The sequence below is a fragment of the Solanum stenotomum genome, chromosome 4, assembly GCF_019186545.1.
Source record: "Solanum stenotomum isolate F172 chromosome 4, ASM1918654v1, whole genome shotgun sequence".
Classification (NCBI taxonomy): domain Eukaryota; kingdom Viridiplantae; phylum Streptophyta; class Magnoliopsida; order Solanales; family Solanaceae; genus Solanum; species Solanum stenotomum.
The window spans coordinates 3,141,969-3,160,280 of record NC_064285.1 but is presented as its reverse complement, the minus strand read 5'-3'; the positions used below and the strand labels follow the sequence as shown (position 1 = coordinate 3,160,280).

Genomic DNA, 18,312 nt, shown 5'->3' with positions numbered 1-18,312 from the left:
TCTATTAATGCCTTTTTATTTCATTCCTTTGGTAATTATAGTAATTAGTATCTATTTATTTGACTTCTTTATAATTGTTTTTTCTTTCGATTAAAATTGAAATAGTTTCTTTATTATCACAAAATAGAAATAAAACATCGCACACTTTAAAATTTACCTACACTCAATATTTATACACTAAATAATTGATATACATTCTCACTTTAATTTATTCACGCCCAATATTCACACTAGACTATAACGAATAATTATTACATAACACATTTCTTCACATATATAGTTAGCGCACATTTTCACCTTAATTAGAGAAAAATAAAATATTAATCGCATCTAATATTAACACCAAACTAATGTATACGTAACACATTTCTTCCCATAATCACTAAACCATGAACAAATAGTTTATAATTTAACCATGATAATTAATATTTTTCGAATATGACACTTTTTAACCAATTGACACTTAAATTCACTAGTTCTTTACATTGCCAAGAACAACAAATTTTACCAGTTTCAGTTTTTTTCTTCTTAACATTAGCATTAGAGTCTATACAAATATACAATATATACATATTTGAGGAAGAGCTATATATAATTGATCTTCAATGCTGATCGTATCGATAAATGGTTTCTATATACATATCGAGTTCTTGCTTCAACAAACTGCAACAATCCTGTCAAATTAGAAATGAAGCAATTTTCTTATAGGAATCAATTTTTTGAATCCCAAACTTGTTTAAATCGAAAGGGATCGATGTATATAGGAAGAAAAAGACACTATTGGATTTGCGGAAAAAAAAAGTGTCACTGAGAAAGAAGATTGGAATAACACACCTTGCTATGCCCAATTCTTGTTGGATCGAAGTTGAGTAAGCTTGTCCCTCCAAAGAGCTACAATAACCAGGAAAACATCGGCATAATATATAAATATGTCATTTAACTTGACTTCAACTAACATCTATGTCCTCGAACTTTGATGTGCACAAGTAGGCCATTAAACTTGTACCCCATCAGATATTTAACAGACAACAAACTCGATTTCTAAATCCAATCTGGTTGGTGACAACATGTTGTCATGCCAATATCTCTCATCATCTGTAAATCCCTCCCTGCAAGTTTCCACACATGTACAACTTGCCATCTTTACAGTAAAAACGACTCCCCATACCAAATTATCTATCGCATTTCGCTTCTCGAAATTCAAACTATGTAAACTTTGACCACATGTTAAAAGGTATGTTTTCATCATATTGACATGAGATGAATTGCAAACTATAGTAGTTTTTGTATAACTTTTGAGTATCTCAATTAGTCAAATTGACTCTCGAAAGAATAAAAGCTACACTTATTTTAGGATGGCGGAAGTAAACAAAAAGATTTTAACACCATGAAAAGGTAGACCTCAAGACAGTTATATATGTTAATGTTTGACATGATAATAATATGTAGATATGTTATTAATAAAGTCTACCTGCATCTCTGTATCGTTCTTCGACTGCAGCAACCAGCATGTTTCGCACAAGAATAAACTCCTTTTCATCTGTGGATGGCTGCCCAGCGGGTCTGAATCAAAAATGCTAGTCAGAACTATATTTTGTTCAACTTTATACAAGTTTATGCATGACACACAAATGTAAATGAGAAAGAAATTCTTTTTCATACACACATAATGAACATAATACAATTTCCCCCCACTTTCCAAATGCAATTCATTTTGAATAGGATGTCTGCAAAACATTAACTTACTTGTCAGGCCCAGTGAACAATAGGCCGTCAGAAGAGGCAGCACGCGGTGCAAGATCTGCAGACTCAACAATCCTCACGCCATCACTGTATGCCAAGTTTTTATTGACTTGTATCGGCACCTAGGAAAATTAGAAACAACACAAGTAATTAAAATTGTAAATAAAATTTCAGTTTGTGGTTTAAAGCGGATTGTTAACTACTTCACCTTGCATTTCACAGCGATGTTGATTGCATCAGAAGGACGAAGATCGAAGCTAATACTCTCAGCATCGTTATCTAACTGTTAGTACAACCACATGAAAGTTGTTAAAGTTGCATACCACAAAAAATGTACACATAATCGGGTCAGCATTCAGCAACTAGTACATTTTACACTACCTTGGTTAGATGTAACTGAGCAAGATATGTCTCGTGCTCTCTCTTGGTAACTCGAACAAGTTTAACCTTCAAATTACAACTGTCAGATTAAGCTTGAAAAATGTGGCATTTACTGGTAAATGCACAAAGAACAAGCTTACTGTGTAGCCCATCTTTTCGACCATTTCCTTCAAAACTTGATACATTGTTGGTCTGGCCTGAAACGGAGCAAATATTTGTACCTTTTAGTAACAGCATAAAAGCTATGCTTACTGTAACTTTCGCTGAATGGCTTTATCAGAATCAATATAAAACAGAAGACGTACAAGTTGGACATTGCGTACAGCAGCCATGAGCAGCACACTTGACATCTCCACTGTTGCATAAAATAGAGACACAACATTAGACTCCCAAGCGACTGTACGTTCACTAAGACAATAAATGAATCATGTACATACAAACAATTATAGGAAGAAGCAGCCCAGTCCCGTCCTCCATCTTTAGCACAACCGCTGGGTTTGGAGCATAATTATGTACGTGAACCCCCTGCGGATTGTTATGGACGCATTTCACATGACTTCCATCTCTCATCTTAATCATGAAACCATCTTTCCCACTATGCACTTCAACTACACAGGATAATGGGGAAGTCACCACAAAAATTGCATCGCAATTTCACTTTGATATGTGTTGACACTTATTGATTGATTGTGTCTTAAGTTAAGTGAAGCAGTGCTATCACGGAAATCTTGCACCCAAAAGTACAGAATACAGGGTATTACATGAAGAAAAGATTGGAAAATTCTAGACAATATTACTTCATCGTATTGTGGAAAATTCATTTCCAAAAGTAGAAGGTCCCATCTATGGTTCTTCACAACCTTACTGCAACAACAACAACATATCCAGTGCAATCCCACAAGGTGGGGTCTGGGGAAGGTAGAGTGTATGCAGAACTTACCATTACCTCTCCAAGGTAGAGAGGGTGTTTCCGAAAGACACTCGGCTCAAGCAAATCAAAGCAGTAATTAAAAGAAAAATGTTAAGTGAAGATATAGTTTTATTCGCTTTTACGAAAACAAACAACACACATCAATACAACAAACAAAATGTCAAACACAAAGCACTGAACAATAAAATCAACATACCAGCTTCAACCACGCTAGAATTCACATAATCAGCATCACTTTCGTTAAAATTCTCGGCTGTACTACCACTATCATTTGATGATGAACTGAAACTACATCCGATCAACTTGCTTAAACGTGATCGTGGTACACGAGCCACATTAACCCGCTGTCTAGGTATTCCATTAAACCCCAAGAACTCACTCCTCAGCATCTTAGCCTTCACTATAGGTGAACTAAGTGTACCTGCTTTCTTTCCACGAACCAGAGGGAAAACAACAGGCCCTTGTAGAGAGCTCATTTTTGCCTAATTTGAAATTTATTACACAACGATTAGATTATAATCCAGTACATTGTTTTATAAAACAATAATTGATCTTATACTTCTGATGAAACACTTCATAGTAGTTGCCTTCTTACAGTTAGTACTTAGACACACAGATCATACAAGAATATAAATTCATCAGCAATGGTTAAGTGATACTCCTTAACATAATTAAAATGTCAATGTTGTGTTTATTTTTCATGCACCAAGAGGGAATGATCAAATTTTCATTTATAGCACTGATATGTAATTTCTGAATACTCTTTTAATTCATGATCTGCTTTGATATGCGTTACTTGAGCCAAGGATATTCCAGAAACAACCACTCTACCTCCAGTAAGGCTAAAGTCTGCATACACTCTATCCTTCCCAAACCCCACCCATAGGATTTCACTGAATATATTGCTTTGTTGTTACTCTTTTTGTTGGTGAGAATTTCTGAATACTTCTTTCAATCGTCAAAGAATGAATTAATCAAGTCCGATGACCAGCTTGCAGCCACATCCACTAATCCAGAGGTACCTCCTACCTCTATCCAACATAGGTAGTAGGTAACTTTGTTCCCCGAGACTTGGACGGATAGGAAAAACTATAATCTACTCCTTCCATCCCAATTTAGGTGGTAGTGTTCAAATTTCTAGAGTCAAAAAAGTTTTCTTTTGACAACTATATCTTTGAAGTAATTTCCAAATATGTAAAATTTATTTCAAATCCTTTAACTTGGTCTCAACTAGCATTTATGCTCTTAAGTGTGCACAAATAGACTTTAACTTGTATAAAGTTGAACAAGTAGCTACACACGTCTTACATGACATAAGTAGGACGCACGTAGGACGCGAATTACCACGTAAAACGCCAAGTAGGATGCGTGTGTCTACCAGTGAACTATGAACCTAGACCTCATAAAACTTTTTGTACTTCGTTCTATTCGAATTTCGAGTAAATTCAAATTCAAAATTACAACATCAACTAATCTTCAGCAATGAATAAATGCATCGGATACAATATTTACGCACCTGAATTATAGAGTTCTCCACAAAATCTCTTAATCGATCTTCAGCAGAACTGCAAAAATCAACACTTACCGATCACCAATTCATAGCTTCAACCACAAAAATTACAGTATGATGAAAAAAAAAATGAAGTTTTGTTCACAAAATTATATTGAACTGAGAGAAGTATGATGAAAAAAAAAAAAAAAGATATTTAACTCAATTGGCGAGAGAGTCACAACTTATAGGCAATACTCTGTTATCAATTTGACATCTATGCCCTTCGCGCCAAGCAATAATTACTTTTTCTTCAAGATTCTTTTTTTTAAAGCTCCTAAATCGAAATTTTTAATTAAAAATAGATAAATCATTCGTTGTAACAAAATTATTATTATTATTATTATTATGGTACTTAAGGTTTCTTTCGTCCACAAACTAACTATAGAATTAGTATCCCAATCTTTTTGAACATTTAAGAATAAAAAATATATCTAAAATAGCTGGAGTTTTTGAGTTTCATATATGATTAATTGTGTGTGAATTTTCTATCTAAATTATATCATTAAAATGTTTATCGAACACATTTTAACTATCAATTATTTGCATTTTTTATCGAAAATATCATCATCATTTAGATAGGAAAAATGAATTATCGATAGTTGAGGTGTGTTCGCTTTTTACTAACAAACCGATATTCAAAATCATTTCATTCAGATTTTTTAATCTGTCAAAACGTTGCATTTCTAAACTTTCGTAAGGTTCTCCTGGAATTCTGATCCTTTCTAAGCTTGTTGAATAATCTTTAAGGATTTTGTTATTTCACTTATTCGTACTAACGATAAATATTTAATGCCAATAAACTTTCTTTTGATGCTCTTACGAATAATATTGTGCATGTGATCAATTCATCTCAAGTTAACTCTACAAAGGAATTAGTTATTTCTAAGGAACAACAGGGTGCGACAAGTACTCCGAGGTGGGCATATATATCAGATGAAGAGGAAGAACAAGTCCCTTCCCCTCCTATGCAAAAGAAATTGAGCCCAACAACTCCTGCTTTTGTGCCTAGTAGTGCCAAGTTAGTAACTCTCCGACAAGGTTTGTCATCATCAACAAATGTTGCGGCAATCTTAAGTGATCATTTGGTGAGTTCTAATATTGAAAAATTGGCTTCTCTTACACCTATTAACACTAACAAACAACTACAAGTTGGTGGTAGTTGTACTTTAATTTGTCCCCAAATAAATTTGCAAACCTAGATGATGAGGACATCTCTGAAGAAGGTGAAGAAGATGAAGAGGAAATGTTTGATTATTGTTTTGCAAATGCAGCTAGGAATGCTGATATTTCTCCTAGGAAACAATGCAACAACAAAACGAAGCATGGAAGAAAGCATAGTTGGGATGGTAAAGTGACTGAGGAGTTTGTTCCAAGGCACCTACCGATGCGACTGGTCAAACAGAATCAAATGATAGTGTCAACAACTTCAACAAGATCCAATAAAGCCAAGAAGTGATGAACTATCAAGTGTTATTGGACATACTTAATTTGAAGAAGAAGACATGAGAAACATACTTCAAGTTCCTTTGGAAGGTCATCTAACTTTTTTAGTTCATACATTTGTAAAAGAAAGTTTGAGGTTGATAACTCAACTTTCTCCTTGACTTTTATGATTTTTTATTACTTAAGAATCCTCACTTGTAATATCATTATAGAGTGTACGTATTATAAACTTTGTGATGATCATAGAATATTTAGTTCTCTCTAGCTCGTATTTTCTTCATGGTTGTTAATTAGTAGATGATAGGTATCTCATTAGGATTGGTAAGGTAAGCCCTAGCCTCCCTTGCTTGTACTTATTCCTATTAAGATTTTTTTTTTATGTTTATTATTAATAATAAGCCACTAGACCACTGTATAGTGGTATAAATTTGCTTTAAAGAAAAAGATAAACATTTAATGATAGTTCAAGTATGAAACTAACAATTATATGTGATGTTAAAAATTTAACTCATTTTGATTTGACTAAAAAGAACCATTTTAACATGTAAATAAAACAATTACTCACCAATTACATCAAACATATCCATTGAGATGGACATTGACACAAAAATCAATTAAAGAGCTGCCGTCCATAGATTAATACCCTTGAAATCTTAGAAAAAAAACAAACAACCAATTGGATTACACTTTTACCCTCATCGGGTGATCCGTATCGATATTACAATTCGACTAATTCAACTTCATATAGTATAATCAACTTTAATAAAAAAAATCGTTTTTATCAAATATGATTTCGTTCTTTTTTTCTTTTCCTTTTACCCTTCTTTAGAAATTTTCAGCCCTTTTTTGGCCTATTATCAATTTGTCACCCCTCCTTCATTAAAGATAAAAGAGTACTTACTACAAATTTTATCAGACTATTCAGATGTTGATGTTTTAATTCATATTCAGTATGCAACTTTTAGACTCAAAGTATGGTCCTTCCACTAAAATTAGACGACTAAAAACATAACAAGTGGAAGTGTGACAAAATGGAAATAATTTTATCTTAATAGTATATGTCCAAATATCAATTATTGGTGACTCTCTCTATCCATGCCATAAAGAACAAAGCATTTTTTTGGTACTTTTCTAGCTTTAGACAATGAGTTATATGAGAAGATACAAGAAGAAGAACTTATGATGGCGATCAGATGAGCGGGTTGGATTGAATTTAATAATGTTAAAATTGTTTGAGTTAAACCATTGATCACTTAAATATTATATAAACTGAAACGGATTGGTTATGCTCAAATAAGTTGAAAATTGGATCATAATCCCAACATGCTGAATTCTTACTAAGTTTTAAATTCACAAGCTGTTTTATAAAAAATAAAATAAGAATTGTTTGAGTTCCTAATAAAACATTTTTCCTTATATTATGAGTATATACAATATATCAAATGAAAAAATAAAAATAAAAATACTTGTACAAAGTTTTTATGGGTTAATTTGACTACATACTGAACTAAATAGGTCAAAATGAACACAATTAATAAAATGAGCGGGTTATTAATTCACCTAAACGAGTTGGATGGGTCATGATTTTATGAGTTGATTTTGTTACTCCTAACATTGAACATGCACTTATTCTTAACCATCTGTTATTTGGAAACATTGTTTTAAGTAGTAACTTATTTATGTAATATTTGAGATTACGCAAAAAAAATTTTAAAAATTTAAATTAAAACTATCTAATAGAAACATTTTATCATATATTAAAAAAAATCAATTGTAACAAACCTAAATTTAAGTATCTAAATAAAATCTGCCTATAAGTTTGGTTGTCAATTGTTATGTTGAAAAGCATCTATCTTAATTATATCCACATACAATGTCAATGAGTTTTTTTCACAATCAATATTTAATTGCCTTAAAGTGACATGATATTGTTACATCTTTTTACACTAGCAATTGTTTCTGGAAAGTTCAATTCAAATCTAGTGAATTTTTTTGGTCTAATACAGGACTTGAACTAAAGTTACTGAATTCGATTAAACTTATCAGACATAAGTTGTATCAAGTGAAAATTACTTTTCCTAGATTCTGAATATAAATTTTGTATATATTTATTGAATTTCTTAGTACAAATAATGACATTAGGTGTTAGAAATTATGCATTTAAATTTTGTACATATTTAGTAGATTTCTTAGTACAAATACAGGATTTGGATTAAGATATGAATTCAGGCATTCAGCTGAATTCATACTTAATCTTATAGCTCTATACACTAAGAAAATTTGGAATTAGCTATGAATTTCATCTATAATTCATCACTAAATTGCTCGAAACTAAAAAAAAAAGTTGATGATCCCACTATAACAAATTATACACTATTTAGCTATAAAATTTATCTGTAGCGAATTTGTGCTTTTACGTGGGAAATTGGCATTGCAACATCATGCTAACTTTGTGAAATAATGAACTCCAACTACTTTGTGAACTTCCCCAACTACCTTTACTTTTGCAACTTGAAAAAAACATTAATGCATCTTTAATATTGTTAGCTCCTCAACCTCTTTGAATAATAATTGGTATTTTTCTACAAAAAAAGTAATATTCTTTTTTTTTTTTTGAAGTAGAAAAAATAAACAAAGTTCTTTCTAAATGGAAGAAGATTCAATGATAATTATTGTTTTATTTGGAATTATTTTATGGTCTACACTTTTTTTATTAATTAGAAAGGCTTTTCCTAAACGTTCATTTGATTTTTGCAATCGTTTAGTTTCTACAATTCATGCATCTTTGGCTGTGACTTTGGCTTCTCAATCTGTTCAAGATTGGAGCTGTCCTGTTTGCCCTGTGGCTTCAACATCTTCTCCCAAACAGGTATTTTTTTTAATCTCGATTTGCGTGCATTTCGATTATTTTATCAGATATCTATTAGCTCTACTATTTTTGGACACCTTATATTTTTAGTGACTACTGAAATTTGAAATTTGAACTTTAGTCTCTTATTATAAGTCGGTATCTAACAAAATATTCAAAGATTTTATCTTTCCTTTTACCATAAATAAAGCGAAAGGGTTATTATGTCATGAGTGTTTATCTGTCTTTAATCTAGAGTTTTTGAGTTGTACTAATAATAAACTAGAGATGGTAAGTCGATCTATTTATATATTAAGAATTTAAGTTGTACATACCATGTAGTATCATGTCACATATAGGTAAATATTCTCAAAATGTGAAATTTGTAATTTTAAGAAAATATAATGAATTACATTCTATAATATGTAAATATTACTATATGTTATCAGGTCACTCATACGATATTCATACGTAAGCTTTCTTAAAATGTGAATTTCTAATTTTGAAAGAATAAAACCAGTCACCTACTACAATATGTATATATTACTCGATGCTGTGAAAAGTGTTTTATCGTGACTCTGTATAAAACTTAAATTTTTTTTATTTATTTATTTTGAAGTTAAGATCTAATAATGATTACTTTTGGTAAAAATAAAAATCAAACAGAGGAAGGCACTTGCAGTGACAGCAGCCTATCTTATTTATGATTTTGGTTGTTGTCTATTTGACAAACAAGTGAGGATTGATAATTTGGTTCATCATTTGGTGTGTGTTGTTGGAATTGGAGCTGGCTTTGCATATAAATTGGTAAATATTTCTTCTCCTAATTACAAGTCCTCTTTTCTTTTTTTCCTAATTAATGAGTTTTATAGCTTATTTGGCCAAATTTTTACTAAGCCAAAAGTTTTTTTTTTTCCTCCAACATTACTTATTTTAGAAAGTTGATATGTTTGATAAGGTTTTAAAGAAAAAATAAGTGTTTTTTGAGCAGTAGAAAAAAAATGTTTTTCGTCAATATGGATTGTAGTGTAGTGGTGTGGGACTGCTACATCTTTAATCAGAGAAATCAGGATTGAGCCTTGGGTGTGAAGAAAATTTTGTTAATTTAATCGAAGTTCCAATTACACTTGGACACCAAATAGGAAACCAATTAACAAAGTTGTTTTATAGAAGCTATAGAGTTTACGCACCTTGACTAATTCTACGAGATACCATCCACCTCAAACCAACAAGTACCAGGTTATTTTATCACCAAGACTAAAACATATGAAAAGAAATAACTAGTACTAGTAGAATTTGAACCTGAGACCTACTTTATCAACCACTAGGTCACACCTTTTGATGCGGTCATGTTATAAGAAAAATTGTTTTTTCAAATTGATTAGTTACCAAATGTTTACTCACTCGTTGCAGTGTGGTTCAGAAATGGTTGCTGCATTGTGGATAACAGAAATTTCAAGTCCATTTCTTCATCTAAGGGAGCTTCTCAAAGAACTTGGATACAGAGACACTGATCTTAACTTTGCTGCTGATGTTAGTTTCTCAAACTTTAATTCATATGCATTTCCATTTAACTATTATAAAAAATTGTTATTTTTCCACTGAAAAATGTTCAGTATTTATTTTCACATATATTTTAATTGAATTGGTGAATAATAAAGAGTAATGTTTACCTACAGAAAAATTAGAAAGTTTTCCACTATTTCAGTGAGAATCTGTTTCCCACCTTGTATTCTCTGAGTGGACTAATTCGATAGAAAATGAATGAAAAAAATCATGTTCTATAGCACAATTTTTTCAATGATTCACGGTTGAAAAATATATATATCTAGTAGCGTTTGAAGGAACAATAAAAAAAGAATAGTAATAATCATTTTGCTTGCAACTTCTACTATATATATATGCATGAAAATATCATATATTTATTTTGAACCCACTCTTTCTATATCTTAGATTCGCCTCTGAGGTAATACATGAAGATCTAATCCTCCAATGTCCCCTCACAAGTCACAACTAATACTCTTTGTTGCATTCGTGCTTGATGACTTCTTATAAACTAATGATAGAGATTGATTTAATCCGTCCTGGGAGTGCGGAAAAGTCGTAAAAATTCACATTGCCTTTGTTAACTAATAATTCCTATCGTATCGAATAAATATATTAAGAAATACCTTTTCTTTTTAGAATTCACAAATTACTCGATTTTTTTAGCTTGACACCTATTAGATATCTCTAAGTCAAAGATTTTATATTTTTCAGGTTTTATTTGCAGTGATTTTTTCCATTGCTAGAATGATAGGAGGGCCATATCTCAGCTATGTTACTCTTTCTGCTGATAATCCAATCATCATAAAGGTAATGCATATATTTGGCACATCAAAGGTCCATTATATTACAAACAATTTATATCAAAATTATTTTTAAAAAATACACGAATTAGCAACGAACAACTTCTATCGACATTAAAAAATTCATTGCTGCATTATATTTAAACGATATGGATATTCAAAAATTCCTATTAGTTATGAGCTATTTAGCGACAAATTAATTATGAATTTAGTAGTTTTTTTTTTTTTTTTGGTAGTGGAATAATAACTAATCTTATTGAAATTTGTAGGCCATGGCTTTGGGGCTACAATTTGTAAGTGCTTTCTGGTTCTACAAGATTGTGAGGATGTTGATGTACAAATTGTCAACAAGGACAAAATCTACAACTGTACTTCTTTCAAAGAAATAATTAATTTGCTGATTATTTATTTTGATGCCGGTGATGTATGACTCAATATATTTTAACCTTCAATTAATTAAAATAATTTTTTTTTCCTTTTATGTAGGAACTATGTATGTTCTATTTGGATTATTTAGGAAGTTATATATATATATTACTTAAATATAAAAGGGAAAAGAGTTCAAAATATATTTGAACTTTGACCGAAATTGCTGTAACAATACCGAACTTTGGAAAATACCTTTTACCCCTGCACTATTTAATAGAGTATTTTAAAGGTATATATGTGCCCACGTGGACACGTTACTGTTTATAATGATGCAATATTATGATGTCCACGTGGACACATATATACCATTAAAATACTCCATTAAATAGTGTAGAGGGGTAAAAAGTTCTTTCCAAAGTTCGGTATCGTTAAAGCAATTTCGATCAAAGTTCGGATAGAATTCAGACCTTTTTCCCAACATAAAAGTAACATTACAAGCTTAACAAAATATACCGACAATTAAATAGTGGAAGGATTAATAACTTGAGAAATAGAGATCGGTAGTAAATATTGACGGAGCCATAATTTTTATGCAAGGGGAGTCAAGGTGAATTTTGAAGTTTGAACCCCAAAACTATAAAAAGGAACCTCTAATTAATTTTGCGTTTAAGAGATTCAAAATCTATATATATACGTAAAAAAGTAAAATCGAATCCCCTTAGATCCGTCCCTAATATTATAAAATATATAATTTTCTCTCGTAAAAAGTTCGATGAACCCCTTATTCTTATCTGACTCTGCCTTGATCATTAAAAAAAGAAAAACTTGTGATTTTTTTCTCTTTTTTAATATAGCCGTCTAACACGTTAAAAGGAAAAAAAAAAAAAAAAAACCTCAATAAGCAGCCAAGCTAGCTAGCAAAAGCTTCGTCTTTATATTTCTGTATCCTACATGAACTGTCTGACCAAATCCCTAGACGGCAATTTGAATTATTAAATTATTAGAGAAAATTAAGCTCTAATTTACTGAGAGAAAATATTTACGTCTCAATGTAAAATAATACTCAACATTATATTTGATTTAGGCCATATTTGTGTATAAAACACTATTTATATATTATTATATACTTTTATATATGAGGTTAACACATTATATAATGCTTCTCGCCCTCAGATATAATATTGTGTATTGGATTACGTGACATAATATTTTATGTTGAGTTCAGGGGCGGAGCTAAGTGCGACTTTGTGGGTTCAATAGCTTTTCTATGGATTCTGTAGTTGTATTAGAAAATTAAATAAATATGTGTATATTAACTTGTAAATCCTCTAATAAAATTGACTGACAGCTCAATTGTAAAAAGGGACCCTAAAAATGCTTTCCACACTAGTGTTATGAGTTTGAACTCCACTATCAACAAAAGTTTTTTTTTTCTATAAAAAAAGCATGCTTTGTAATATTTTTCAGTGTCCTAAAATTTAAAACCTCCAAATTTCTAATTCTGATTTCGCATTAGCGGCATATTTTTGAAAAATTCTCTTATATTGTCATTTGTTTGACCAAATTAATTTATGAAATGTGTATGGCCAATTGGCAATAAAAATACGCTTTGTTGCTGTTTTCTAGCCTTTTGGTTATCAAGACTTTTGAGGATATAAAATTCTAAAAAGAAATGTTTAAAAAAATTAATTAATCTACCGGCCCGAATTTAAAGGAAATCGATATAAAAAATAATAAAATTCTATTTTACTTTTGTACTATATATAGAACTTAAGATATACCACATTAATGTGACCTATCTTGCTATCAGTTCAACTAAAGTGCTTTTAATTTATAGTTTCACTATGGATAAAAGCATTCACGTTGATGATCTGGATGACAAATTATCATATGTTCAACCATCTTTCGATGGATTTATTGATTTGATTAAGAATGACAAGAAGGTAATTAATAATATAATTAACCTAGCAAATTGTTATTTCATATTATATATGTTACTACATAAGTTTACCATTAATTATTTTTTTTATTAATTTTAAATTAACATGGTGGGATATATTGGCAGGTAGCAGAAACTTTGGTGAGCAATGGTTGTGTTGATTATAAAGGAAATATTGCAGACAAACGTACTACTGGAGGATGGAAGGCTTCACCATTCATCATAGGTCTCTTTTTCTCATTTTTTTTTTCGTGTTTAAGTTATATGTATTGACGTATAACTTTTTTTAGGGAAAAAAGACAATTATATCCCTGAACTATCATAAATGGTATGCAGATACCCTCGGTCATACTTTTGGGACATTGGTGCCCTTGTCGTCCAAAAACTAGAGCATATATATATGCCCTTCACTCTAACGGAAGATTAAATAGGGACACGTGGCGCAATCTTATCCGTTGATCCGATATTTAATCGGTGGATAAGATTATGACACGTGTATGTCCGTTAGTATAAAGGGTATATATGCTCTAGTTTTTGGAAGGCAGGGGCACCAATGTCCCAAAAGTATGACGGAGGGTATATTTGCATACCATTTACGATAGTTTGGAGGTATATTTGTCCTTTTTCCCTTTTTTTTAATACCATCAATATATTTGAACTATTATAGAAGATTGATTATATAATATATATTTTTTTACATGTTTTAGTTATATCTTTGAATTAAGCGATCTGATTATATAAATTTCTTCCACCGTCATAACTTAAACTTGTTTTTTCCTTTTATCGCTCAATTACAAGAAAGGGAGTAACATGTATGATACTTCCTTATCTTGTGGCGGAATCAAGAATTCTAATAAGATAATTCCAAAAACATTTAATAAGCTACTTTTACTATCGATTTGTTATGTTATATTATATTATATATTTTCGATATATAATAACGTAACATTTTGCAATTGCAATTATAAAAATTATCGAGACAAATGATTTTGACTATATAATATAATTTTTCAATGAAGCGGATTCAATTGAACTCCCTTCCGTCCATATAACTAGTAAAGAACATGGTTCTACGTACGTTTTCTTTTTCTAATTTTGTTTTTGGTTGTGATCGAGCAGTCAATGAAGTGGCGGAGAGGTTGGCATTCTTTGCAGTAGCAGTAAGTATGGTGTCATATTTGGTGTTTGAGATGCATCAATCATTGCCAGATGCTGCAACTCATGTCAATGATTGGATTGGAGCTGCCTATGTTTTAACACTTGTTGGAGCTTTTTTGGCGGATGCTTATTTTGGTCGATTCTTAACCATCATTATTTTCTCATGTATCTACTTTATGGTAAGAAATTAAATCACTCATTTTTATTTTATTTTCTTGTTCAATTTTCCATAATATTTATCACATGCGTATATCTATATATAATCAGTGTATAATCTATGTATAACAATTAGCAGAAGTAATTAATGAGTCTTACAATTTTAGAAAATCTTCGTTGATTTTTAAAGTACTCCATATCGATTCAAACTATATCATAAAAATTGGGTTGAAGGCGTATAAGTTATACATACAACAATTATTTGTGTGCCCAATCAGATTATAATGTATAAAATATGCGAAACGTTATGCTGAAATTATTTTTTGTTACTAAACGACCCCTAAAAGTATAGTACTAGTTTATATATAGATGCATTGTACATTTCACTTGTTGAATAAATTGAAACAAAGGGATCGTATATTCTGAATTTCTTATTTCACATTTTGTCCTATATAAAATAATAAACAAGATTTTGTATATCTTTTCCGGATATATTAGCAATATTTTAGAGTTTTAACAAAGGTCAACCAAGCGTTGTATAAGTTATGCATGCATGCAACAATTATTTGTTCTGGAGGGATCAATCGAATTTTATTATATAAAATATGCTAAATTTTACGTGAAAAACCCCTAAAAATAGTCGTAAATACATTATATACATGATTTTTTACTTTCTAACTTTAAAATCTTGAATCCATCTCTGATCAGGGAATGATATTACTAACACTATCAGCATCAATAGACAGCTTAAGACCACCACAATGCACAAAGAGGCCATGTACTCCATCAACAAATGCCCAAACATCTTTTCTCTATGGAGCACTCTATCTAATTGCACTTGGGACAGGTGGCATCAAACCATGTGTTTCAACATTTGGAGCTGACCAATTTGATGAATTAGACAAAAAAGAATCACAAAAGAAATATGCATTTTTCAATTGGTTCTTTTTTGCAATTAACATGGGTGCATTATTGGGAATAACACTTTTAGTTTATGTTCAACAAGAAAAAGGATGGACTTGGGGTTTTGGTGTGCCAACAATAGCTATGTTTACATCAATTGTTGTTTTAATTGTTGGATTTAAGAAATATAGGTATAAAAAACCTATGGGAAGTGTGTTTACAAGATTTGTTCAAGTTATTGTGGTTTCTATTAGAAATCATTTTAGAGGTGTTGTGGTGGTAAATGAAAGTGAATTATATGAAATGAAGACCAAAGAGAGTGATATTTTTGGTGCTAGAAAACTTCCTCATACAAAACAATACAGGTTAGTTTTATTATTAGTTTGTCTTTTTTTTTTCTTTAATGAATCAATTTTTTATGTTAATATGTTATATCAAATGTTCTCTATAACAACATTTTTTACTAAATATTTAGCAGTCAGACACTAGAGAGGTTTGAGTGTTAACAATTTATAACTAACAAGATTAATTTTGATAATTTGTCACCAAACCATCGTTAGATAGGAATATTGATGGATTTTTGTTGTTTAGCGAGATAAGTTGTTTACCTCTAAGTTGTATAGTCTTTTTATTGTTTTATATATATCAACAAATTACTTTTCATTTGTGGCCTTTTTTCTACTAAACTCTTTTAGCACTTGCCTAGAATATTAGTAGTAGTATTTTTTTTAAGCATAAAAAAGTATTTGGTCAAATATTAATTAATTTCAAATTTGGTTATTTAAAAATCAAAGTCAAAGACATACATATAAAAATGAAAGAACAAAAATATTTCTTTTTCCATAAAATGTAACTTTATATCTCAAAATTAAAGTTGTGTTGGATCTTTAAGGATGACTCACATTTTCACAATATTATTTAAGTTATACACACTGACAATCAAACTTATTTTTTTACACAATCAATATAGTTTACCTATCAATTACTAATGTTTATCGTAAAAAATTACGTGTAAGTCTAATATTCGCGATATTATCTCACTATTTTTTTATTTTATTTTTTTTGTATATTACAGATTTTTGGATAAAGCAGCAGTAGTAACAGACCCTGAAATAATCACCAACAATAAATGGAAATTATGTACAATAACACAAGTTGAAGAATTCAAATCCTTCATAAGAATCCTTCCAATTTGGGCCTCAACAATTGCACTTTCAATTTCATTTGCTCAACTCTCAACATTTTTCCTAACCCAAGCCAACATCATGGGCCGAAAACTAGGCCCACATTTCACTATCCCGGCCGGGTCCATCCCGGTCTTCACCGCCCTTAACGGGCTCCTCCTCGTCCCGATATATGAGAAATTTGTGGTCCCGTACCTCCGTTCCAAGACAGGGCACCAACGTGGCATCACATCATTGCAACGTATCGGGGTAGGCTTATTCGTGTCAATATTTGCCCTAATGTCCGCTGCATTGGTTGAGAAAATGAGACGTACACACTCTGACCCTAAAGGGTTGACCGTATTTTGGTTATTTCCACAATTTTTCCTTGTTGGTACCGCTGAAGTTTTTTCATATGTAGGTCAATTGGAATTTTTTTACGATGAAGCGACCGACGGTACGAGGAGTATAAGTAGTGCATTATTTTTAAGTGAAATTGGAATTGGGAGTTGGTTAAGTTCAGCCATAGTGAAAATTATTGAAAGTGCAAGTGGTGGTGTAGAGGAAGGTTGGATTAGGAATAATCTTAATAATAGTAAACTTGATTATTTTTATTGGATATTAACAGGAATAAATGGAGTGAATTTTTTGGTATATTTAATTGTTGCATGGAGGTATAAGGGGAGAAATTATGAAAGAGGAACAATTAGAGATGAGTCTAATTTAATTGAACTTGATGGTCAATTCAAAAAGGAGAATGATACTAGGGAATTTTCTAGTATGGCCTCTTGAATAAGGTGGTACGTGACGTCTATCAAAAACAGTATTTCTATTTCATAAGAATATAGGTAAGTTTCAAATATAGTTCGCTCTTTTCAGATAGATTTATGATATTATACTGAATTTGTTATTATTGTTGTAAGGTTTAATTTCAAGTGGGGAAAATCAAGAAAAATAAAGAACTTATTTATTTATTTTCATTTTAAAGCACATGTTCTTTCATTTTTTCTTTTTATTTTGAATGTTCACAGATATTTATACATGATCAAGCTTTGGAACTTGTTTCATTGGTGTATTTAATTTACTTCCTTAGTCTCAAAATACTTGTTACGTTTTTTTATTTCAATTTTTTAATTCTTGAAACTAAATAAGATTAGATTTAGATATTCGAAATTAAATACTATAAATAACAATTCTTTTCATATCAAAATGACAAATAAATAAATAAATAAATTTTAAAATACTGAAGAACCTAAACATTCAAATATATTCTTTTATACTATTATGAAATAATAAGTAATATCCCTCCAAACAAAATATTTTTGTAATATTAAACAATTTCTTATTTTTTCTTGAAATATTAATCCTAAAAACTAAA

At 30.7% G+C, this 18,312-nt stretch overlaps 3 protein-coding genes across 4 annotated transcripts; 2 read left to right on the top strand and 1 right to left on the bottom strand.

Annotated features, from left to right (window-relative positions):
• Positions 1–439: 439 nt before the first annotated feature.
• Positions 440–4,740, bottom strand: LOC125863140 (bifunctional nuclease 1-like). 2 transcript variants are annotated; one of them, XM_049543291.1, is made up of 11 exons: positions 4,572–4,736; positions 3,252–3,537; positions 2,562–2,732; positions 2,430–2,479; positions 2,265–2,321; positions 2,125–2,190; positions 1,952–2,026; positions 1,747–1,865; positions 1,472–1,563; positions 835–891; positions 440–674 (listed from the first exon to the last, which is right to left on the bottom strand). In XM_049543291.1, exons 2-10 carry the CDS (start codon positions 3,529–3,531, stop codon positions 839–841), a joined length of 963 nt encoding a protein of 320 aa, XP_049399248.1. In that variant the 5' UTR covers positions 3,532–3,537; positions 4,572–4,736; the 3' UTR covers positions 440–674; positions 835–838. The 2 variants fall into 2 exon arrangements, with proteins under 2 accessions (XP_049399248.1, XP_049399249.1); XM_049543292.1 differs by lacking the exon at positions 2,562–2,732 and having other exon boundaries at positions 4,572–4,740.
• Positions 4,741–8,646: 3,906 nt separating this feature from the next.
• LOC125862353 (uncharacterized) lies at positions 8,647–11,653 on the top strand. The gene is made up of 5 exons (XM_049542404.1): positions 8,647–8,919; positions 9,565–9,705; positions 10,312–10,431; positions 11,158–11,253; positions 11,516–11,653. The coding sequence occupies exons 1-5, from the start codon at positions 8,698–8,700 to the stop codon at positions 11,633–11,635; spliced, it is 699 nt and encodes a 232-aa protein (XP_049398361.1). The 5' UTR covers positions 8,647–8,697; the 3' UTR covers positions 11,636–11,653.
• Positions 11,654–13,459: 1,806 nt separating this feature from the next.
• Positions 13,460–17,726, top strand: LOC125862821 (protein NRT1/ PTR FAMILY 8.2-like). The gene is made up of 5 exons (XM_049542939.1): positions 13,460–13,558; positions 13,681–13,780; positions 14,674–14,891; positions 15,577–16,136; positions 16,847–17,726. Exons 1-5 carry the CDS (start codon positions 13,460–13,462, stop codon positions 17,724–17,726), a joined length of 1,857 nt encoding a protein of 618 aa, XP_049398896.1.
• The last annotated feature ends 586 nt before the right edge of the window (positions 17,727–18,312 follow it).

What these genes read in the sequence shown, in the direction of transcription:
- LOC125862821 (XM_049542939.1), top strand. Translation starts at nt 13,460, where the DNA reads ATGGATAAAAGCATTCACGTTGATGATCTGGATGACAAATTATCATAT. An exon ending in TGATTAAGAATGACAAGAAG is followed by an intron (nt 13,559 to 13,680) that starts GTAATTAATAAT and finishes ATATATTGGCAG; the next exon opens with GTAGCAGAAACTTTGGTGAG. An exon ending in GGCTTCACCATTCATCATAG is followed by an intron (nt 13,781 to 14,673) that starts GTCTCTTTTTCT and finishes GTGATCGAGCAG; the next exon opens with TCAATGAAGTGGCGGAGAGG.
- LOC125862353 (XM_049542404.1), top strand. Translation starts at nt 8,698, where the DNA reads ATGGAAGAAGATTCAATGATAATTATTGTTTTATTTGGAATTATTTTA. An exon ending in CAACATCTTCTCCCAAACAG is followed by an intron (nt 8,920 to 9,564) that starts GTATTTTTTTTA and finishes AAAATCAAACAG; the next exon opens with AGGAAGGCACTTGCAGTGAC. An exon ending in CTGGCTTTGCATATAAATTG is followed by an intron (nt 9,706 to 10,311) that starts GTAAATATTTCT and finishes CACTCGTTGCAG; the next exon opens with TGTGGTTCAGAAATGGTTGC.
- LOC125863140 (XM_049543291.1), bottom strand. Translation starts at nt 3,531, where the DNA reads ATGAGCTCTCTACAAGGGCCTGTTGTTTTCCCTCTGGTTCGTGGAAAG. An exon ending in TCGAAAAGATGGGCTACACA is followed by an intron (nt 2,191 to 2,264) that starts GTAAGCTTGTTC and finishes TGTAATTTGAAG; the next exon opens with GTTAAACTTGTTCGAGTTAC. An exon ending in ACATCGCTGTGAAATGCAAG is followed by an intron (nt 1,866 to 1,951) that starts GTGAAGTAGTTA and finishes TAATTTTCCTAG; the next exon opens with GTGCCGATACAAGTCAATAA.